A 23,471-nucleotide genomic window follows, 5' to 3' on the forward strand; every position below is an offset into this window, starting at 1 on the left:
TCTGTCCCACAGTTCTTCTGGTCTCGATTTTGTTGAGTTCTGCTCGAATCTTTATTAACTCTCTTCTTCTGCTGGGTGTAGGATCTATTTGCTGTTTTTTCTCCAGCTCCTTTATGTGTAAGCTGAGCTTTTGTATTTGAGTTCTTTCCAGTTTTTGAATGGATGCTTGTATTGCGATGAATTTCCCCCTGTGGACTGCTTTTGCTGCATCCCAAAGATTTTGAATGGTTGTATCTCATTAGTTTCCATGAATCTTTTTAATTCTTCCTTAATTTCCTGGTTGACCCTTTCATCTTTTAGCAGGATGGTCCTTAACCTCCACGTGTTTGAGGTCCTCCCAAACTTCTTGTTGTGATTTAGTTCTAATTTCAAGGCATTATGGTCTGAGAATATGCAGGGGACGATCCCAATCTTTTGGTATCGGTTCAGACCCGATTTGTGACCCAGTATGTGGTCTATTCTGGAGAAAGTTCCATGTGCACTTGAGAAGAATGTGTATTCAGTTGAGTTTGGATGTAAAGTTCTGTAGATATCTGTGAAATCCATCTGGTCCAGTGTATCATTTAAAGCTCTCGTTTCTTTGGAGATGTTGTGCTTAGAAGACCTATCGAGTATAGAAAGAGCTACATTAAAAAAAAAAAAAAAAAAAAAAAAGAGCTACATTGAAGTCACCAAGTATAAGTGTATTATTATCTAAGTATTTCTTCAGTTTGGTTATTAATTGGTTTAAATATTTGGCAGCTTCCACATTCGCAGCATATATATTGAGGATTGTTAAGTCCTCTTGTTGGATAGATCCTTTAAGTATGATATAGTGTCCCTCTTCATCTCTCACTACAGTCTTTGGGGTGAATTTTAGTTTATCTGATATGAGGATGGCTACCCCTGCTTTCTTTTGAGGATCATTTAAATGGTAAATGGTTCTCCAACCTTTTATTTTCAGGCTGTAGGTGTCCTGTCTAAAATGAGTCTCTTGTAGACAGCAAATAGATGGGTCCTGCTTTTTTATCCAGTCTGAAACCCTGCGCCTTTTGATGGGGTCATTAAGCCCGTTCACGTTCAGAGTTACTATTGACAGATATGAGTTTAGTGTCACCATGATATCTATTCAGTCCTTGTTTTTGTGGATTGTTCCACTGAACTTCTTCTTAAGGGGGAATTTTAAGAGTCCCCCTTAAAATTTCTTGCAGAGCTGGTTTGGAGGTCACATATTCTTTCAGTTCCTGCCTGTCTTGGAAGCTCTTGATCTCTCCTTCCATTTTGAATGAGAGCCTTGCTGGATAAAGTATTCTTGGTTGCATGTTCTTCTCATTTAGGACCCTGAATATGTCCTGCCAGCCCTTTCTGGCCTGCCCGGTCTCTGGAGAGGTCTGCTGTTACCCTAATACTCCTCCCCATAAAGGTCAGGGATTTCTTGTCTCTTGCTGCTTTAAGGATCTTCTCTTTATCTTTGGAATTTGCAAGCTTAACTATTAGATGTCCAGGTGTTGAAGGGTTTTTATTGATTTTAGGGGGGGATCTCTCTATTTCCTGGATCTGAATGCCTGTTTCCCTTCCCATATTAGGAAAGTTTTCAGCTAGGATTTGTTCAAATACATATTCTGGCCCTCTGGCCCTGTCGGCGCCCTTGGGAACCCCAATTAAACGTGGGTTTTTCTTCCTCAGGCTGTCGTTTATTTCCCTTAATCTATCCTCATGGTCTTTTAATTGTCTCTTTTTTCCTCAGTTTCCCTCTTTGCTATCAACTTGTCTTCTATGTCACTCACTCTTTTTTCCACCTCATTAATCCTCATCGTTAGGACTTCTAGTTTGGATTGCATCTCATTCAATTGATTTTTAATTTCTGCCTGATTGGATCTAAATTCTGCAGTCATGAAGTCTCTTGAGTCCTTTATGCTTTTTTCTAGAGCCACCAGTAGCTGTATAATAGTGCTTCTGAATTGGCTTTCTGACATCGAATTGTAATCCAGATTTTGTAACTCTGTGGGAGAGAGGACTGTTTCTGATTCTTTCTTTTGAGGTGAGGTTTTCCTTCTAGTCATTTTGCTCAGTGCAGAGTGGCCAAAAACAAGTTGTATTGGGAAAAGGAGAAATAGGAGAGGAAGAAGAAAAGAAAAGAGAAAAAGAAAAAAAGGAAGAAAAAAAGAAAAAAGAAGAAAAAGAGAAAGAAAAAGAAAGGAAAAAAGGGGTGGGGGAAGCAAACAAATCAAAAAGCAAAAAAACCAAAAATAATAATAATAAAACCACGGGGGAGTATCTTCTGATTCTGTATACTTTAAGTCCCTTGACTTCCCCTGGAACTGGTCCGTCTAGCTGGTCTTCTGGGGGAGGGGCCTGCTGTGCTGATTCTCAGGTGTTAGCACTTGGGGGAGCTGCTCTGCCCCCTCCCTGGTGCAGGGCTCACTGGGGGCTGTTTACCCCGTGAGGCCCCAGGAGGAGCAGCCCCAGTGGCGGCGGCAGGTCTGGAGCCCTGGATTCAGCCCCGGCAGTAGCTCCGGAGCTCTCCGTCTGCAGGGCCTGGAGGCTCCGGGGCGGGGCCGCTTATCTGCTCAGCTCGGGGCAGGAGCGTCCTCGCTGTCCTGGGCCCTCCTGGCCTCTGCCTGTCCCAGGGGAGGCTGGGTCCTGGGTTGTGTCCCGTTGCCCTGTGCTCCGGAGCCTGCGCTGTTGGATTCGGGTTCCCGGCCACGCAGCCCCCTCCGCGGAGCCTCTTCGTCTGCCCGAGCCCCCCCCCCCAGCTGCTCCCGCCCCGCAGCCCCCTCCGCGGAGCCTCTTCCGCCGCCAGAGCCCCCCCAGCTGCTCCCGCCCCGCAGCCCCCTCCGCGGAGCCTCTTCCGCCGCCGGAGCCCCCCCAGCTGCTCCCGCCCCGCAGCCCCCTCCGCGGAGCCGCCGCCCGAGCCCCTCCGAGCTGCTCCAGGTCCCGCCGTGTGCGCTGCAGCCCTTAGGGAGCTCGGCGCACTCTCCCGGGGCGCAGGTGCCTGTTAGTGTCTCAGGGAGCCCGAGGGCATCCCCGCCCTCCTGGGTCCTGCTCCACCTCCCTGCGGGCCCCTTGCCGCCCGGGAAGGTTGGTGCAGCTCCTGCTCCTCCGGGACGGGGCTCTCCTGTCCTGGGGACACTCGCCCCGGCCTCAGCCCGGCTCCTCGGGCCCCTCCCCCTTGTAGGCCTTTTGTGTCTTTATTTCTTTTTCCCCCGTCTTCCTACCTTGATAGAAGCGCGAACTCTTCTCACTGTAGCGTTCCAGCTGGTCTCTCTTTAAATCTCAGGCCGCATTCGTAGATTTTCAGGATGACTTGAAGGTTATCTAGGTAATTTGTTGGGGACAGGTGATTTGGGGACCCTACTCTTCTGCCATCTTGCCCCTCCCCCAATTTTTCAAACTAGTCTTTAAAATTTTGCTCATTTTATAATGGGAGAATCAAACATATAATTTTGTAAATTAAGTGCCATGCTTTCTGCAAGCTTAAAATTAATGGTCAAATGAAGAACTTAATATGTAAAACTTATTTAAAATTTTTTTAAAGATTTTATTTATTTGAGAGAGAGAGAGAGCATATGAGGTCGGAGGGAGAGGGAGAAGGAGGAAGTTGACTCGCTGTGCTGAGCGCTGAGCCCTTCATGGGGCTGGATCCCAGGAGGCCTGAGATCCGGACCGAGCCAGAGGCGAGAGTCAGACACTCAATGCCCGGAGCCACCAGGCGCCCCTGTAAAATGTATTTTGAATAGTTGAGAAACATTTATCCGTGGAATATGTCATTTTATTTGCAGCTGATCTCTTAAATATTGTTTTACCATGGAAATATTTTATGCGATACTCGGTTCTATATGCTGTTATTCATGTTCAATTTCTCCCTTTCTGCACTGAAGAAACCTAATACTTTTGGGTGTCAGCAGCTTATCAAAAGTGAAATTGCTTATACAAATAAAGCTGCAGCTTATAAACTTTATTATCCTTGGCTTTAATGCTTAAGTTTTTCTCTAAGTGGAGTAGACTTTGCAACTGAGATTCTGCTAATACTATTCATCAAGAAATATATTCCAGCTGACCCCAGGAACCAATTCCGATATTCAAAGACTTACATTAAAGTGTGGTTATAAATTCTCAAAATAAGAACAATCCATCAGCTTTGTGGAAACGATAATGGAAACCTGTTTGGATGAAGGGAAGACAGGAAATCAGAAATGAATCTCCTTTAATGAGGGGCATCCGCTTCGAATCGAAGGGAAAATAGGCGAAAATCACCTGCTTGTTCAGAGCCCGCGCTCACCCGCGCTCCGTGCTTTGCCGGGCGACCACGACCCGAGGCCCTTCCCAGCAGACCCCACGTTACCCTGGTAGTTTGGTGGAGCTGCCGCCGCCCCGGACGCGGCCTGGGGGGCTGCACCACAGAAGGCGGCCTTCTCCTGGCTCTGAGGCTCCCGCTCGGAAGGCGGAGTCTGGTAGGCCCGGGGCGGGGCGGGGCGGGGCGGGGGCGGGGCAGGGCAGGGGCGGGGCGGGGCCCGGGCAGGGCCGGTGCAGCGGTGGGGCGGGGCAGGGCCGGGGCACGGCTGCGGCAGGGGCAGGGCAGGGGCGGGGGCGGGGCGAGGGCGGGGCAGGGGCGGGGCGGGGCCGGCCAGGGCCGGGCAGGCAGGGCTCTCCCCTCGGAAGCCTCTCCCCTCCCCCGCTCTGAACACAGTGTGCGCTTGGCGCCTAGAGTCTCAGGGTTTACATCTCCTCTTTACAAGGATACTATCAGATCAGGACCCATCCTGAAGGCCTCTTTAATCACCTCTGGAAACGGTTTCTAAATACAGGCACATTCTGAGGTGCCCCGGCTCAGCCCGCAGGTCAGCAAGCGGGTCTTAAGAGTTAGGGGTCAGCTCCTAAGTCACATGCATGTTCTCCTGCACTTTGCACATACATCTCCCCCGAACATTTTGTTAAAGATTTGATAAAATTAAATGAAAATAGAAGTTCTGTTGACTTCCCAGTCCCAGTGGATTGTCTGATAGATTTGTACACAGCACTCTGGAGGCCTAAAACCACAAAATGATAGCTAATTAGCTACTCTCCTGAAATGAGAGCTCAAGATTGCCTGTAACTACGCTTTGCTCTCGTGCTTCGATGGTGCATTTCTCTGTTGTGTTTTTCTACCATTCATTTTAAGGAGCTAATGGTCTCTCGATGTTGGATCGTTTTGCTACAAAGCCTGTCTGGCTTTACCTTTCTTGACACATAAGCCTCTATGTGAATCTGAAGGGTTTTGAGAAATGTTTTAGGTAAATATGAAAATTCATAAAACACACAAATCTATAAAGTATTTCTTATACTAAAACACTTCTTATGTCAAATGGCTTCACAATAAAGTTGCTTAGGAATGTAAAAATTCTTTTCCTGCCCAGTTTAAGTACTTATTACAGTACTTTATTCTTTAACACAATAGTAATAATAAATATGATTATTTATTCGTGTCAGCTCAATTTCTTATACCTGCAGTGGTTTGAAACAAGTCTACTAACAGTTTCTATTTTAAAAATAAAGTGTGGAGCTTTGTTTATTCTTCAGTAGCTATTTGGTTGAGGTAGGGGAAACCCGCTAATATTCTCATGATACATTAATATTGATTCTAGATAGATTAGTGTATTAAATATTAAAGATCAAACTGTAAAGAAAAAAAAGGGAGAAGGAAACAAATTGTTTCTTTTTTTAAAAAAAAAATCTTTTATTTATTTATTCAAGAGAGAGACAGAGACACACACAGGAGGAGGGAGAAGCAGGCTCCATGCAGGGAGCCCGACGTGGGACTTGATCCCAGGTCTCCAGGATCAGGCCCTGGGCTGAAGGCGGCGCTAAACTGCTGAGCCACCTGGGCTGCCCCAATTGTTTGTTTCTGTGTGAAGAAATTTTCACGCTGAAAAGCAATGGAATCAATTACAAAATCAAAGAATGACTGCATAAAATATAAAAATATTTGTACATTTAAAGTCAAAGGATTAAGAAAAATGGAAACGTAGTTGAAAACGTGATATAGTTAACATCTTGAATGTAAATACAAATAAAATAGCATTAAGATATTCATAGATAGGTGGACACAAGGTGGTAATTTATGAAAGAGGTAATAACTAGTATGATTGGAAAACTATTCAAACTAGGAAATTAATAGAATTATAAGGTTATCAGACATGGAAAAAACAATGAGCAAATGTTCATCAATAATAAGGTAAATTGGTGTAATAGCCTTTTAGAAATGATGTATATGAATAATTTTAATAATAAAGTGCTTATAACAGAATACATTATATGTATTGTTCAACCTTGAAAATGCGTAAAACTCGAGGAATACATCAAAATGTCAATACCGATGATCTCCAGTGGCATTAGTTCAGTTTTCATTCTCACAGGCTTTTGTTTTCACATTTTACATTACACTTACACTGTTTTACATTTCAGTAAGCACTAGCTTATTTAATATCAGAAAATAGAAACACGCTACAAAAGTCAAAAACAGTAAACTAGAACCCACATGACCTCTTTCCAAGCATTACACATCCTCTTAACTATTTTGCAAATATACTACCGTGTTCATCAAATGGAACACTCCGTAACGAGCACAGAAAAAAGTCTGAAGGCGGAGGCTCATGACTTTTCTCTCAACAACCAGGAAGCTGCGTGCATTTAATCACTTCACTCTTGATACTATATTTTCTTTCGCACCAAATCTAAATTCACCTTTATGTTACTGGAGAACCTGTTTAAGTAAGTAGATTAAGCTTCAAATCACACCGGTGGTGGTATTTTTCTTTTTTCACGGCTCTAAGCCTTGTACCTGCGGCCCAGGCCTACAGCGGTATTTGGAGCCTCGCAGGTCCCGGCAGGTCCCGGCAGGTGCCGGCAGGTCCGGGCCGGGGCAGCACCGCGCGGGCGACTCGCCGACAGCAGCTCCGAGGGAGCAGAGCGGGGCACCTGCAGAGCCGTGGGCCGCTCCCGTCCGACCCGCGTGCGGCTGCCCGCCCCCCACCCCCCCACCCCCCCCCGGCCCCGGGAAGGTGCGGGGGCCGCCCGTGCGCGTCACCTTGGCCTCGGGCGCGACGGCGGTAGGACCCCGGCGGCAGCCAGCAGCTGCGCGAACCGCCGCACCTCGGCGGCTCTGCAAGCCGCGTCCCCGCCCCGGAGGCCGGGACGCACGCGCCGTCATCTCCTCACTGGCCTCGGAAAACCCGCCCCAACGGCGACCAGCACACGGGCCGTCCTGGGGACCGAGCCCGGACGGCCTCGCCCCACCGCCGGCGCGCGGCAGCCCCGCCCCCGCCGAGGCCCCGCCCCCGGACCAAGCCCCGCCCCGCGCCAGCCCCGCCCCCGGACCAAGCCCCGCCTCTGCGACTGCCGGCGGAAGCAACGGGGCGGGCGTGCCTCTCGCGGCACCTACAGCATTTCTGGCGAGATTTCGATACCGCGGGCAAGGGGTGTATCGCGGGAAGTTGAACCGGAAGAGCAGGGTGTAGACGTGAAGGCGGGTGTGCGCCTGACCTCCCGGACCGCTTAGGTGCTGCTGGGCGGCGGGGACGTCTTGTTGGGCATCTCCCGGCGGGATAATGTTGACTCGGGTGAGGGCTGGCACCCGACGGGCGGGCACCTCCGGGCCGACGGGGCGTGGGGGGGATGCGGGGACTTGGCTGGCTTCCTGGGCAAAGCCCTGGAGTGGGCGGGGTGCCGGGACGCGTGGTGGCGGGCGCTCTCGGTCCTCGGGGTCGGGGTCGGGTTACAGGTTAGGAGTTAGGGTTAGTGGTTAGGGTTAGAGGTTGGGGGTTGGGGTTAGAGGTTGGAGTTAGGGTTAGGGTTCGGTCTCCCAGGGGTTAGTGTTAGGGGTTACAGGTTACGGTTGGGGTTAGAGGTTGGGATTGGGGGTTAGGGTTCCCACTCCCAAGGTTCACCTGCGCCCCAGTGACCCGTCTGCTAAGCCGCCCGCGGACTTGCCTCCCTGCTCCCTCCGCCCGGAGCGGAATGCCAGCTCCGCAAGGCCAAGGCCGAGGGTCCTGCTCTCTCCTGGGAGCTTAGGACGTTACCTAGTAACACCTCCCTAAACGTCGGGTGAGTCCCAGAGATAGAATCGGAAGGAGTTTCCACAGGAAACAAGTGACTTTTTTTTTTTTTTCCCAAAATCACCTTTTTATTTTAGAATAATTTTACATTTACAAGAGTTGCAAAGATAATACAGATTTCCCATAGGCTTTTCACCCAGTTTCCCCTAATGTTAACGCCTGGAGGGGCTTAATTAAGTTAATTTTTAATTTTGTTCCTTTGACACAGTTTCTTCTGCGAGGGCCACTAATTTTCCTACGGCCACAAATTCTTTAACCTTTGCTTAAATTATTTGCAATGATCATTTGGAGAAACCCTCATGCTCCCTTGCAAGAAGTATCAATAATCATAAAACCTGTTCTTAAGAAAATAACTGCTCATTTGAAGTGTAATAAATTTGTAATATCAGATTGTGTCAGCAGCTTTTTCTTGTCATCATAGCTGAAAGCAAAATCAGAGAGGAAGCTTGCAAAACAGATTTGCAAAGTTGTATTGGATCATTTTGAAAAACAGTATTCCAAAGAACTTGGAGATGCCTGGAATACAGTAAGGTTAGTAAACCTCATCTCTTGATGCTTTATGGTCAAACACAAAGTAAGTCCTTTGGGGAGGGGTGCTGCAAGGATAAAAGAGGAATCTAAACCTGGCTGCCCTTTTCCTACAGATGCTAAAGAAGAGAACTGTGAGGAAATAGAATCATAGGAAAATGAAAAAGGGAGAAAGAAAACTTTTAGTAATAGGAGAAAATTGTGATGGCCTTGCCTTGAGCAATTATTTTGATCTTGGAAAGAAGAATGTCCACCAGTTTGACAAAATTAATTATAGTGTAACAGAAACGTCTTAAAGCTTTTGAGGGTGTTTGACGAGTTTCTGGAATTCAGAAGATACAAGAAATCTTGAAATCTTGAAAGTGGATGCTCCTCTCACTTAGCTAGAGTCACTTTATTTGGGCATCATATTTCTTCCCTGTGTCTTTGGCATGCTGTGTTTTGAACAGGTGTGTACACACACACACACACACTACAGATTCTTTAAATGTGTTATGGAAAACAAATGTTTCTTACATAGAAATAAGTAAGATAAGTGGGATTTGTACAGTGATTCTGCCTTTGGTCAGAGTGTTATTCCATGGGTTCTTTACATTGAGTTCTTTTTTCTTTTTCAAATTTTTATTGAAGTTCTAGTTAACATATAGCACAGTGTTGGTTTCAGGAGTAGAATTAAGTGACTCATCACTTACATAAAACCCCCAGTGCTCAGCACAATGTGCCGTCCGAAATACTCATCATCCATCTAGCCCATCCCTCAGTTTGTTGCCTATAGATAATAGCCTCTCATGGTTTGCTTCCTTTTTTTTTTCCCTTCCCCCATGTTCATGTTTTGTTTCTTAAGTTCCACATATGCATGAAATCACACAGTACTTGTCTTTCTCTGGCTGACTTATTTCTCTTAGGATAAATACATGTAGCTCCATCCATGTTGTTGCAAATGGCAAGATTTCATTCTTTTTGTTGACTGAGTAATATTCCATTGTGTATACACCACACCTTCTTTATCCATTCTTCATTCGAAGGACATTTGGGCTCTTTCCATATAATTTACCTATTGTTGGTAATCCTGCTGTAAACATACGGGTGCACGTGCCCCTTCAAATCAGTATGTTTGTATCCTTTAGGTAACTACTCAGTGGTGCAATTGCAGGATCATAGGGTACCTCTATTCTTGACTTTTTGAGGAACCTCCATAGTGGCCGCAGCAGTTTGCATTCCCACCAACAGTGTAAGAAGGTTCCCCCTTCTCCACATCCTCACCAGTATCTGTTTCTTGAATTGTCCATTTTAGTCATTCTGGCAGGTGTGAGGTGATATGTCATTATAGTTTTGATTTGCATTTACCCTGATGATTTTTTTTTTTTTTTGATCATCTTTTCATGAATCTGTTGGCCACCTGGATGTATGTCTTCTTTGGAAAAGTGTCCATTCATAGCTTCTGCCCATTTCTTAACTGGAGTATTTATTTTTTGGGTGTTGAGTGTGATATAAGTTCTTTATAGATTTTGGACACTGTCTCTTTATCTGAATGTCATTTGCAAACATCTCCTCCTATTCCGAAGGTTGCATTTTCATTGGTTGATTATTTCCTTTGCTGTGCAGAAGCTTTTTATCTTGATATTCTCATAGTTCATTTTTTCATTTCCCTTGCCTACATTGCATTCTACATATATTCTGTGCCCCATATCCAGTCTGCTTGCAGTCTGGTGTTCATGGGAGATAAGGAGGCTGGTTAAAACTATATAAACTGTTAATTCCATACATATCGTGATAGAAGTAGGCAGGAGTACCTTGTCTTATTTAACAGAGCTTGAGGGAGGAGAAGCCAGGCCTTAGTAACTTAACAGGAGTTACTTTAGCAGAAAGAACCAGGTTATTTAGGTTGAAAGAAGAGGGTGCACTGCTTCTAAAGCTAGGGGCAAAAGCCCAGTACATTTTACTCAGGAAAAAAACGTTATGTGGCTGTAGACAATGGAATTGAGTCACATTATTGTCATTAATCTCATCTTGGATCAGCTCAGTAACACATTCTTATTTACAAGGGACAGCTTTGAGCACTTTTTAAAACAGATTCAGTATTGAACATAATAAAGTCTGAGGTGATTTTGAGATAATTTTAGAGCGAATTACATGGTTTTAGGAACTCAAATACTATAAAAAAAGGTAGTTCATAGTTGTGGCTTTTCTTTCAAAATTAGATTTTAAGGTGGGTGTCTTCTGTCACAGAGAAGAAAGAAAAATGTTAGTGAAGCATAACTGATGCATTATGTCTTTCGTATGTAAAGTCACCCACATAGAACGTCCCAACAACCACATAATATGCATATTGCGCACCAGGTGGTATTGGCTTTGTGTGGTTCTCCGAACAAAGCTCTGAGTGCTGTTTCCCATGATGGAACTCCACAGAGTTTAGGTGACTTGCCCAAGTGGCCAGCTAGTAAGTGTCAGAGCAGGGATGTGTGTCTAGGCTTTCTAGTTCAAGAACTTGTACTGCTAACCCCTCTTCTCACACCTGGGGTGTAATTAGGCATTCATGGATGATTAAAAAAAAAATTTTAAAAGCATATTGTCCTCAGATTGTATAGTCCTGTGGCTGCCCTTTCTCTGTAATGAGTTATTTTTCTATTTAATGTGCTCAGACAAGTTTATAAAGTATTGTTTGACCCTAAACAAAATGAGCAGTGAACCTCAAATCCATTTAATTAGCTGTGCCTTCTGCTTCATCTACCTTTTTGTTGGGTTTTCATGGTAATTTAAGTTTTACATAAATGTGCTGGATTTGCCCTGGGCAAAAAAGGCTGAGCTTGGAAAGTAGTCTGAGCATGGAAGATGGCATGGGGAATTGAGAGCAAATATTTTTGTGGGGTTTTTTTTTTCAACTTTTATTTGGAAGACATAGTGTCCTGCTTGCAGAGTCTGTTCACTTCCAGAGAAAGATGAGTACATTCTTCCATCTAGAAAGTGATTCACTTATTTTTAGTTTTCCTGTAGGAGATTAGATAGTGGGAAAGATTTCATATGTATTGAAATTTTACTGTTTTCTGATAACCTGTTCTACAAATCGCCCTGTGAGCGGCCCTTTAGGGTGCTGCTCGCCCGGTGCCTACGATATCTTGCAGGTACGCCCCTCCGTGCTGGGACTTTCAGCTCCCCGCAACGTGCTGCCATCTCACTCTGTGCAGCCCTCCCTAAGCTTTGTTCCATACCAGTCAGCATCTTGGGTGACTTCACTGAGTTCGATACTAGGCAGTCTCAAAGACACGTTATTTTTTCCTTCTCCTATGTTGTCACGGCCCAGTTGCATATTTTATCTTACCTGTTAAGGGTGTCACCGTCCATGTTTCCCCTTTTTCCTCCACACCTTCAAGGTAAACTGTGCACCTTAATCAGAAATATGCCTGACACGTGCCCTCTGCTGCTGGGAGGCTATCTCTAAGCCCTTGGAATGTCCTGCCTAAGGCATCTTTGTTTACCTGGGGGGTTGGGCCACGCCAGAAGGTCTGAGGGTGTGATTCCCGGCGGGGGCTACGGCCCTGTTGGGGCCTGCTTCCCAGCTCTGACCTCCAGAAGAGCTGGGCGCTAAGCATTCATCTGGTGATGATGTTTGTGGGACTGGGCGCCAATAAAATCTAGGGTCCAGGCCTCCGGGGAGCCCTTGTACTTGGCAGTACTCCTGTGCACGTTGTCACATGTTGTTGAAGGAACAGTCCGTCCTTGCCTGTGATTCCACGGGAGGGGACTCCTGGAAGCCTCTCACCGTGAGCACTGCTGTCCTCTGCACCATGTAGCTCTCACCTTGGCTGACCTTGACGGTTCGGGTCCTCAAACCGCGTACTGCCATACGCCACTGCTCTGCCTATATCAGGGGCTAAATGCCCTCCAAATGTGTCTACTGCTTCCTGAGAAATTTCTTAATTTGGATTTCTCTTTTATCTGTCACTGCTTCTTTGGGATGCGGCCATAGCCCCTCTTCACGGTTCCTATCTCCAGTATTTGTCGGCTCAGTTAGACACTTCTTCCATGACCCTGTCCCAGGCAGTGTTGTAACCGCCTTACTGATGTTCACGGAATCCTCTGCACAGCCTTCCAAGGCAGCTGGGTGTTCACATTGTGCAGATGTGAGCGCTCAGGCATAGGGAGGTTGGCTCACTCGCCCAGTGAAGCACAGCTCCCGCTTGGGGGATCCTTGGGGGTTGTCTCATCCGCCCTGTCCCACAGTGTCCCAGTGCTGGCATACCCCGTCCTGCCCCTCCTGGGACAGAAGCCTCCTGAGCCCCTCTGTCTGCAGTGTTATGTGTGGACTGAGCACATTGTTGTTACTTGACAGGCTCCTTCATCCTTCATCCCCTCTGCTGGAATGACCCTCTCCTTTTTCCCTCTGTATAGTGGTTAAGGTTTGGGTTTAAATCCAACCTCTGCACATGGTAGCAGGTGACCTAACCTAATTTGAATGGCCAATCCAGGCCTGTGATTTTAAAATCCCACCCTGTTTGCCCACCAAGTGTCTCCTGTGAGGACTGTAGTGTCAGCCTGGGAGTGCATGCACATGTCTCCCGATCAGAGGCTCCTTGTTTGCAGTGTTCTCAGCCTTGTGCTGGTCTCTGCCAGGAATCTAAACCTTCACTTGGGACTTCCTGTCTGGGGCACTGTGGATAACAGATACGGACATGGATTGCCTTTCTACGACAGACACTAAAGAAACAATGCTGGAGAAAGAGCAGGAGGCAGGCAAGTTCATCATTACAGTCTCTGAAGAATGGGGGCGCCTGGGTGGCTCCGTCATGATCCTGGGGTCCTGGGATCGAGCCCTACATCGGGCTCTCGCTCTCTCTCTCAAATAAATAAATAAATAAATAAATAAATAAATAAATAAATAAATAAATAAATAAATAAAATCTTAAAAAAAAATCTCTGAAGAATAAAAATAAAAGTCTCATAAACATGCTTAGGTGTACCTTCATGACTTGATTGAATCATTTGAGTCCTACTTTTAAAGTGATAGAATGAGCACCCTCTGGTGGATACCAACAGCAGTAAAACAAAAGGGATTTTTATTTTTTTTAACCGTAAAAGTTTAATTGGTTTTGTAATCGACAGTTATACCAATTGTGCTTAGTAATACCTAGATAAAATGATATTTAATCCTCACTATTAGATAGGAAGGTAGAACAGAGAATGAATACAAAGGAATAGAGTAAAATCACAGAAAAGTTGAATAAAGGTTAATATCAAATAACTTTGTCCAAATAATACATTATACAATTTTTCGAGGGATACGTGTGGACAGGCAAGTTATAGCAGTCACCTTCTAGATTTTCAGTTTCCACGTTGGCTCTTTCACAGAATCACTCTGTTCATTATGTGCCTAAGGGAGTGTTTGTTCTCTTTCCCAACCTGCCTTTCTGTTGTCTTTGTCACCTTGCAGAAAAAGGACGCACTTTCACCATCCTGACGTTTCCACGTTGCATTTCTCCAGGGTGACAACATGTCCATATGCTGGAGACTGGAATGTCATTGTAAGGGTTTAGAAAGTAAATGACTGATGACTAGCACATTCTTTGACAGGACAGGTGGTTTTCAAATTCTGCTTTTAACAAAAGTAAAGGAGCCCCAATCAAGTTGTTAACTAACAGATAAAGTATTTTTTGAAGATGCATTGTTAAGTGATCTGGGAATATACTCGGAAAGAAATACAACTCAAAAAGGGAGACGTTGCTGTAACAAAATACATTGAATTCTTACCCACTTATTTAAATGAAGGTTTTTCTCAGCTCTTGTAAAAATACAAAATAGGAATATAATTGAATTTGAACCCTGACTCAGTATGGCCTGGGTGATACTCATCTCTGAATATATGCAGACCAGGGTCGGGTGGGGTGGGGGGGAGGACAGCTCATTTTGTGGACATTGATTTCATATCACTTTTCCTTTTTTAAAAAAAAATTTATTCATGAGAGAGGCAGAGACGCAGGCAGAGGGAGAAGCAAGCTCCATGCGGCGAGCCCGATGTGCGACTCGATCTGGAGACTCCTGGATCACGCCCTAAGCCGAAGGCAGGCGCTAAACCACTGAGCCACCCAGGGGTCCCCTCACTTTTCCTTTTTATGTTTAGTAATTATCAAATCTATGATAAGTATTTTGATCAGTTTTATGATAGCGATTTTACTGATAATTGAATGCAGAATTTGCCGTTTTAAGCCTTAGAGATTTAGGCCACGGTGAAGACAAGTTTAGTGTATATGTGCATATGTGTTTATGGCAGAGAAGTATGACAGGATAATAAAAGATTTCAAGTACAAAATGTGTTAAGATGGAGTTACATGGGGAAATAGAATGTAGGTAGAAAAAGGAGCTTAAAACTTTCACCTGGTCCAGAAGAGTCAGTCCATGAATTTTTAAACAATGAAGGGTTTCAGAATCACTCTGGTATTTAGGTTCCACTGGATACATTTGAAAAAGTCGTATGATTCATATTTTAAAATGTCAATTTTTATAGTATGCTGGGAAGTCTGTTCTTAAATCTCTGGTAAAGATTTTGATGTCATCGTACAGCGTGCCGGAGGGTCCCTGGTTTTCTCCCCCGTGGCCTCCGTGCAGGGACGGCCAGCATGTGTAGGTCCTGGCCTTGGGGGTCCCAGCTCCGCCTGTGGCTGGTGGGGCTGAACTCGTGTCACTGGGGATCAGGTCCCGCCAGGCCTGCGTGCGGAGCCTGGGGCTCCCTGGTGCGGGTCGGGGTCCTCGGCGCATCCCCGTGCCGTGCGTGGGCGTCAGGACTGGAGCAGGCGTGGGCCCGCCAGCCCGGGGCATCCTCCTAGCAGTGCACGCGCGTGTGTGCAGGTGCGCCCGTGTGCCGGGGGAGGGGGCGAGCGGAGGCCCGCGTGCACGCAGTCGTGCCTTCTCGGGGCGGGAAGCCGCAGGCCTCTCCGTGGTACCCGGAAGGTCGGCAGTCAGCATCGTCAGTCTTCTAGTGGTTTCTACTACTGGCTCAGGGTGAGGTGGGCGAGTTTCGGTCTCGGTCGCAGGGCTCCCGGGGCTCCCCCGGCGGCCCCCGCTCCGAGGCCTGGTTCGGGGGGGGCGGGGGGGCGCTGTTCCTGGGGCTGGTCGCGGCTGGCAGCCTCGCTCCTGGGCGCCGGGGCGGCGGTTGCGCGTCTGCCTGGGCTCCGCGTGAGCCGGGGGCCGTGGGGTCGAGCCCCGCAGTGGGCATGCGGGTTAGGAGGAGTCAGGAAATGTGGTTTCAGCAAGTTCTTATTTTATGTAGTTAAAGGATGCGAGGAATTTCTGAAGGTCGCTGCCTCCCTGCTGTACGTGCGTCGCGGGTGAGCGAGGGCAGGGCCACAGCAGCCGCTCCCGAGCTGGCCAGACGACCCCGGCACCTGCGGGCCCCAGTCAGTGCACCCCAGGGTGCTCGGGCCGCCCCCGCCCCCGCCCGGAGCCCCGAGCCCGCCCCCGGGCCGCGATTTCCCTGTTAAATGAGTCAAAACCCCGGACAGGTCTTGGTCCAGTTCGGAAAGTAAGCCCAAGAGGGACGGAGATGAAGGCGCTGCAGGTGGCTCCCCAGGTGGCCCCGAGGGGTGGCCGCGCTTCGGCCCGGAGAGCTTGCTGGCAATGCGGTCGCCAGGCCCTGCTGCCCACCGCGGCTCCGGGCCCCGGCCGGGGCTGACGGCCTGCGCCGGGCTTGCGGCGGCCCCGGGCCTCGGAGCCCGTTAGGCCGGCAGCCGTCCTCCGGGAGCGCTGGGGCCTCGGGGGAAGCGGCTCCGCGGGCGGCCCCACGCGAGGCACGGGCGCGGCGGGAGGCCTCAGCCGGCGGCAGCTGGCGGGGACGTGCGCGACCGGTAAGGACGCCTCGAGGCCCCGCCGCGAAGCCACGCGTTTCCCGCTGTGTCCCCTGTCGCTTGGCGGGAGCTGTGACCGCTCGAGCGGGCTTGGCGCGCCTGGTGGTGTCCTGGCGGTGATTCCTAAGCCCCCCTCCTGGCTTCTGTCCCCGGGCCGGCCGGGGCCTGCCGACCTGCACTGCGGCGGATGTGAGCTGCCCGAGCGCTCACTTGGCCAGGAGGCTCTGGCACCCACTCCTGTAGCCGTCCCCTGATGACAGGACGTTTCCCTCCAGTATTAACAGTCTCAGGGGGTAACGTTCGTCTCTACGAACAGCTTCCCTGTGCGACGCTCTGACACCTGCCGCGCCGCGAAGCGAGTCGGGCGCTCTTGGCAAGATGCTGGGCATCAAGGGGTGAGGCTGCGCAGGTGCGGCATTCCTCTCTGGTGCAGGACTCAAGGGGCCCCTAAACTTAATAATCAGAACAAATAACACTGTGATGGACACAACTGATACAAAAGAAAGAAAGCTCGTGATGAGTAATATACCGAAGTTTTAAGTAAAGGCGGGATCAGAGCTGTTCTGGGTTGGGCCCCTCGGAGCCTTTGGCAAGACGGCAAAGTCAGTGATGCTGATCCTGCCTCTGGAAACAATGACCCCGTTCACTCGATTAGTACTATGAAATTGTGTTGGTATATATGATATTAATATTCTTTCCCTTTTCTTCTTCTAGGGATGTACTCATATCTCCAGCATGCTGGCAATATGCTGTCCTTCTTAACCGATTCAACTATTCCTTTGAACTCGAAAAAAATTTACATTTAAAGGGCTATCACACCCTCTCTCACGGGTCTTTGCCCTACCACCCTAAATCAATGCAGTGCTACCTCAGCAGGACTCCAGACAGAATGCCTTCAGAAAGACACCAAATCGGAAATCTAAAGAAATACTACCTCCTGAACGCTGCCTCTCTTCTCCCGGTGTTGGCTCTGGAATTAAGGGATGGGGAGAAGGTCCTGGATCTGTGTGCTGCTCCTGGAGGCAAATCGGTGGCTCTGCTACAGTGTGCTGATCCAGGTAGTGTGCTTTTATTTCGCAAATTGACGACTTTTAGATATCCGTGTGTTACAAAATACTTGTAAGTATACAAGAAGTGTAAGATTGAGTTCACAGACTTTGAAAAGCTGAATACCAGGTCGGTATGTAGAATGGAAGCTTTAGCTGAGGAATCAGTGTAATTTTTTTTTTCAGCTAAATACTAGCAGGTAATTTTGAGCAAAATTACTGCATTTTGTAAACATGAATCTGTCTGATAATAGGAATCCTGAGAAGCCAATAACAAAGATTTTTTATTTTATGGTTGACTTTTTATGCTTGAGAGTCTTGTATTGATATCTCGTCATACTTCTGGGCGGCAAAAACATACACATTTAAAGTTATTTTTTGTATCATTGGACCGTAATGTTATAAGGCAGTTCTGTCCAATAGAAATATAGTGTGAAGTGCATATCAAATGTAAAATTTTTAAGTAATTAAAAAAAGTTGAAACAGTTGAGATTAATTTTGGTAATATATTGTTACCCAGTATGTTCAAAATATTATTTCAACATGTAATCTAAATAAAAACTATTAAAGACATATTTTGCTTTTTTATTTTCTTAACAAAGTCTTCAAAATAGGCATGTAGTGTACAGCGCCTATCAGTTTGAACTAGCTATTTAAGTGTTCATAGCCACTTGCAGCAAATGGGTATGATATTAGACAACACAATTTTTAAAAAAAGATTTTATTTATTTATATGACAGAGCAGAAGCAGGGGGAGCAGCAGCCAGAGGGAGAAGCAGGCTTCCTTCTGAGCAGAGCCCAGCATGAGGCTCCGTCCCAGTCCCTGGGATCATGACTGAGCTGAAGGCAGATGTTTAACTGACTAAGCCACTCATGCCCCCAGACATTGCAGATCTCAAAGACTTTATTTTTTTTTTAAGATTTTATTTATTCATTCATGAAAGACAGAGAGAGAGAGAGAGAGGCCGAGACACAGGCAGAGGGAGAAGCAGGCTCCATCTAGGAAGCCCGATGTGGGACTCGATCCCAGAACTCCAGGACTCTGCCTTGGGCCAAAGGCAGGCCCTTCCTAAACTGCTGAGCCACCCAGGGATCCTCCTCAAAGACTTTAAAAAGTTCTTTGCAAGTAACTTATCACTACCATTACTGGTATAAAAATTATGAAATATATGTTAATATACATTTATATAAATTTTTGTTAAAGGAATGAGTCAACATTCATCATACATTATTTTCTTAATTAGATAATGAGATTTAAAAAATTATTTCAGATTTCCCTGGATAAATATTACTTATAGCTTGGTGAGATAAGATTCAGCATCAGTTCTGTCTGATTTTTGTTTGTTTGATGGTTTTATTTTTATAAATGCAGATGCTGTTGTTTATTATAGATGGGATGATGGAAATGGTGGGAACTGTGTTATAGTAGTTTCACTGAGCTGTTTAAATCTTGATCATGACCCCAAATCACATCGATATTTTTTCATCAAGCATTATTTTAATGATCTGCTAGGTGAGCACTCTAGACCCACTTTTGATTTTGTTGAAGGCAAAGGATTACAACCCATCTCAATTACAAAAGGCTACCAGGCCTGGTGGTTTAACTCTGTTCCCTTTCTCAGCCAAGGTTCCCGTGTGTTTCACTGCCTTTGTTTGGTGCTCTGTGAATGTCTGCACCTGGCACGATTTGCTGTGATGAGATTCAGGATGAGTGAGAAGCAGGCCTCCTTAGGTGTAAGGTGGGTGAGGGGTCACTGCGAAGGGAGATGCCCTGACCAGAGGTGTTCTTCAGGAAGGTGATGATCCAAAAGTTGATTCTTTTAAAACTATTCAGTCTCCCTTATTATCCCTTAGAAAGTGATGTGTCCCTAGGGCATGCATATCCCAGTTTGAAGACTGCTAACTTGTATCTTCCTTTGAGAGCACTCCCTCTTGAAGTAGATTTCAAAAGCTTTTATGGGAACGGTGAATCCAGTTGTCCTAGGCATTGGTACAAATATATCAGTTAACTGTGCATTTAGGAGAAAATATACTGCGTGTTTTAGAGTTGCAATTAAAACTTTGTTATTGAAGCTTGCTGTGTTTTTTGATGTGAAAAAACAGAACCAAATGGCTAATTTTGTAAGGTTTTTTTATTATCTTTATAATTTGAGGTGAAGGTTTATGGAATCGTGTTATAAGGAGTATTTTCGCTTTCATTCTTATTTTGTTATATCAGTTTTGAATATTGAGTTTTTAGTATTGTTAAAAAAAAATGGAAAAGAAATGTCAAATTTGGGTACCGTGTTGAAGAGAGAGCATTTTAATCCTAAATTATCTTCATTAGTAGGCTATAGATATTTTACATGCTTGTGATAGGGAAGGTGATTTGATTAGGAATACAAATGCAAACTGATATATCCTAGGCATTTGAAGTGGAGAAGCCATCTTCCTGTTCTGACATCAAGGGCAATGAACCACAGGCAGTGTTCCAAGTAAAGAAGCTTTTCATCTAAGTGGGACTAATGATAATGGTTTAGTAAGAAGTACAGATGTCTTCATGCTGATGCTCAAAGCCCAAATTAGGTTAGCTACAGTGCTTGAATTTGGAATGCAGAAGCAATGCTAAAATAAGCTTTTAAAAGCAAAACCTAAAATGATGGCTGCAGCTAAATGTGCATTTATACAACAAATTTCCTTAGCTCAGTACTGGCCTTTATTCTGGGCCAAGAGGCTCACAGCTTTGAATGATTAAAAAGCTCATATTTTAGGACGATTAAAGAAATTAGCCTATTTTTCTTTTGGTCCAGCTGCTCCCACCTGTTAGCACAGGAATGGATTGTCCATTTGTTTTTGTTTTTGTCAGCACAACCTTTATTATGTCCTGGTCTTGATAGAAGAAGAACGAACAATTCTGATTCTAAATAGGAAAGCATTAACCTCCTAAGAATGACCCAGCTTGGTAGAGTGGCTTGATCAGCTTCCTTGCTGAGGGCTCTGTCCTCAGAACCTCCATGAAATTTTCTTTGCAGCCAGTAATACCTTTTTGACATCTAGTTAGCCTTTGGTGGTAGAAAAGACTAAAAAGTCTCCTTCCTTTACTTGCTTTTATCCTGCTTTCTGCCCTCTCAGGCCTCAGGCCTCATGCACACGCTATAGGTATCACTTTCCCCCCCTCGTCCTCCCCTGCTAACTTTTTTTTCATTCTTCAGGTTTTCACTAAGGAATCAACTTTCCTAGAAAGCCTTCCAGAACTCCCTGCATTAGGTGCACTTTTTAGTTTGGTTAGTAATAAGTACATTTTGGAATACTTGAGTGTGTGCCAAGACTGTAGTAATCACATGGTATAAATATGTTTTCAAACATTTTCTAGTAGTCTCTACTTCTGGTGTCTTACGTTGTATTTCTTTATATACATGTTCCTGAAGTCCTGGGGCCCAAAGGAACACAGTGTGACTATCACTGTTGTACATGATCTTATTTAACCCTGCAGCCCCATTAGTTGGGCATTATTTCTCCATTTAGAGATGCAACTGAGACAAAGAGAAGTTAACCTAAATTGTCCGAGGTTAAGTGGCAGATCTGAACATTTCAAAAATGTGCACTTTACTCTGTTTGGAGGTCTCCTGATGTTATTCAACTGCTGATGTGTCCAGCATCCTCCCATTAGAAAGCTTCCTGACAACAGGGGATGTTCTCACTGTTTTTTTGTGTTTGCAGCTACTAGCACCATGCCCACTCCAAAACAGGTGCTTAATAAACCAGAATCTGAAATGGTTGTATTCTCAAGTGTATCTTAATCTATTGTCAACTGTAGTTTTTTGGACAAATTTGTCGTTAAGTTTGTTGTGAAGTCGTAACATTGCTTCCAGATATCTCAAAGAACCTTACCATTAGCCTTCATTAGCACTTCTAAAAATATATGGATAATATTATTCTAACTTTTACCTTGAGAGGGACATTATAATTTCTCAGATAATCATAATTATGGCTTATAACTCCAAGGAACAACTAACAGAATTGCAAATAGGCAGAATTGTTGGGTTTTTTTTTTTTTTTTTCAAGTTAATTGTACCACAGCAAATTAACAAATGAAACTACCAGCTCAGTTTCTTTCCATGGACCAAAGGCTGCCACATACAGATGGAAAGCCTCAATGACTTTTTCTGGTATTTGTTAAATTCATCCCCTTTCCTGCTTAGATGAAGAAATACCAAAATTTGGTTTATTTTTTGACTATTTAAGCATGAGGTAAATTCTGTTTCAATGTAGTAAGTCTTAGTGTGTGTGTGTGTGTGTGTGTGTGTGTGTATACACACACGTATATGAAACTGGGTTGTGATATATATTTTGAAATGTTTAACTGATCTAAGACAATTTTAAATAAAATCTACATCTAGGCCAAACAATATAATATAAAGCTATATTTTAACTAAGAGACTTATTTTAAAATGCTGAATTGTGAATCTTGACCAAAGCTGTAATTTAATGGAAAACTGACCTGATTTTCAATGTTAGCAATTTAAATATTCTTTATTATAATGCCATGTTTCAAATCAAGTCAGCCACATTAGTGAGCACACATTATGTGTGCAAGGCCTTGAATGGTAGATGTGGAGCTGTGAAGGATACAGAAATAATTGGTTCCTTGCAGAACGACAAATTACGTCTCCTAACCAACCCTCCTGCTTAAAAACAACTAAAAAATGTAGGATAGAATGTTAAAGAAAAACAGAATCTTTTTAAATGCATTAAGTGATCTCCAAATAGTGATCACAATCTAAGAGATAATGGGAACATAGAAGGTCATTTGAGCATCAAAGCTAGTTTTTCACTTGTGAACATTTGCTTAACCTAAAAAACTTGCATGTTGATTTTCATTGCTTCATGAAAATGTAGGAATAAAAGACAAAGACAAAGCCTGCCCAAGAGAGCATTTGTTAGGAGGTTAGCTTACAGAAAGCTGAGATTCCAAAATGGTATACCCTCCATGTAAGGTAAACTAAGAAGAAATAGTCCTGTCCTAAGGGACTGAAAGAACCATCTGTCTTCAACTTGGTGTTGGAGGAGGAATGGAAGTACCCTCTGAAATTGTGTGAGCACAACTAAGCCAGTGCAGACCATTATAATGAGGTTGCAGAACTCTGAAAATAAAGAGAAGATCTTAAGAGCAGCCAGAGAGGACAGCTTACCTTCAAAAGGCAACAGACAGGATTGACCTTTGAGAGTAGCAGTGGAAACTAGCATTCAGAGGAATGATGCTTTCAATGTCCTAAGAACAGATGACTATAAATCCAGGAATATGTTCACTGAAATATCCCCGAAGAGCAAAAGTGAAATGGACATTATATTTTAGACAAAAAGAGAGAGTGTAAGTTTGTCATGAATGATTCTGAAAGATGTGGTTCAGGAAAAAGGAAAGCCATTGTAAATGGATGATGAAAGATAACAGGAAGAAATGCAGAACAAAGAAGATGGGAAATAGAGGGGTAAAATCTAAAAGTCAATGACTATAGAAGAAAATGATGATAATGTGTTTTGTGCAGTTAAAAAATGTGAGCCCAGATAAAACCCAAATAATATAGTAACATTAGTATCTAGCTTAGGAGGGAGAATTAAAAGATTCTTATATCTTTTAGGAAAAATGGTAAAGTTGACTCACTTTAGACTTTTTTTTTTTACATATACATGTTAAAAATTTTAGGTTTAGGGGCAGCCCAGGTGGCTCAGCGGTTTAGTGCCTGCCTTTGGCCAAGGGTGTGATCCTGGAGACCCCGGATCGAGTCCCACCTCGGGCTCCCTGCATGGAGCCTGCTTCTCCCTCTGCCTGGGTCTCTGCCTCTCTCTCTCTCTCTCTGTATCTCTCATGAATAAATAAATAAAATCTTTTTAAAAATTTTAGGTTTACCAGTAAACTAATAGAAATGGAATATAAAATATTTAAACCAGAAAAAAGGAGAAGTAGAATGAAAAATAATTAAGACTCCTTTGGGTCTCTTAGTATCTGATGG

The 23,471-nt window shown here is 45.0% G+C and overlaps 1 protein-coding gene and 2 long non-coding RNA genes across 9 annotated transcripts in view; 1 reads left to right on the forward strand and 2 right to left on the reverse strand.

Moving 5' to 3' along the window:
- Window positions 1-3,347: 3,347 nt before the first annotated feature.
- LOC112913739 (uncharacterized) lies at window positions 3,348-4,398 on the reverse strand. Its single transcript, XR_003233722.2, has 3 exons — window positions 4,237-4,398; window positions 4,074-4,142; window positions 3,348-3,697 (listed from the first exon to the last, which is right to left on the reverse strand). It is a non-coding gene; the product is annotated as an uncharacterized lncRNA (long non-coding RNA).
- Window positions 4,399-5,675: 1,277 nt separating this feature from the next.
- Window positions 5,676-7,035, reverse strand: LOC140593947 (uncharacterized). Of its 2 annotated transcripts, none has more exons than XR_011994438.1 (2): window positions 6,703-7,035; window positions 5,676-5,884 (listed from the first exon to the last, which is right to left on the reverse strand). It is a non-coding gene; the product is annotated as an uncharacterized lncRNA (long non-coding RNA). The 2 variants fall into 2 exon arrangements; XR_011994437.1 differs by having other exon boundaries at window positions 6,551-7,035.
- A 335-nt stretch (window positions 7,036-7,370) lies between these two features.
- The window catches only part of NSUN3 (NOP2/Sun RNA methyltransferase 3), a 98,364-nt gene continuing 82,263 nt past the window's right edge, over window positions 7,371-23,471 (forward strand). For 4 of the 6 annotated variants that reach the window (XR_011994435.1, XR_003233677.2, XR_003233679.2 and 1 more), the window contains exons 1-3: window positions 7,394-7,577; window positions 8,494-8,603; window positions 17,150-17,493. Coding sequence is in view for 3 of the 6 variants with exons in the window: in XM_072721122.1 (XP_072577223.1) it covers window positions 7,566-7,577; window positions 8,494-8,603; window positions 17,150-17,493 (466 nt within the window). In the remaining 3 variants the exon portion in view is untranslated. Of the gene's footprint in view, window positions 7,578-8,493; window positions 8,604-17,149; window positions 17,494-23,471 lie in introns of all 6 variants that reach the window. The other 2 variants (XM_025989899.2, XM_072721113.1) reach the window with 2 other exon arrangements.

The sequence above is a fragment of the Vulpes vulpes genome, chromosome 1, assembly GCF_048418805.1.
Source record: "Vulpes vulpes isolate BD-2025 chromosome 1, VulVul3, whole genome shotgun sequence".
NCBI classification, from domain to species: domain Eukaryota; kingdom Metazoa; phylum Chordata; class Mammalia; order Carnivora; family Canidae; genus Vulpes; species Vulpes vulpes.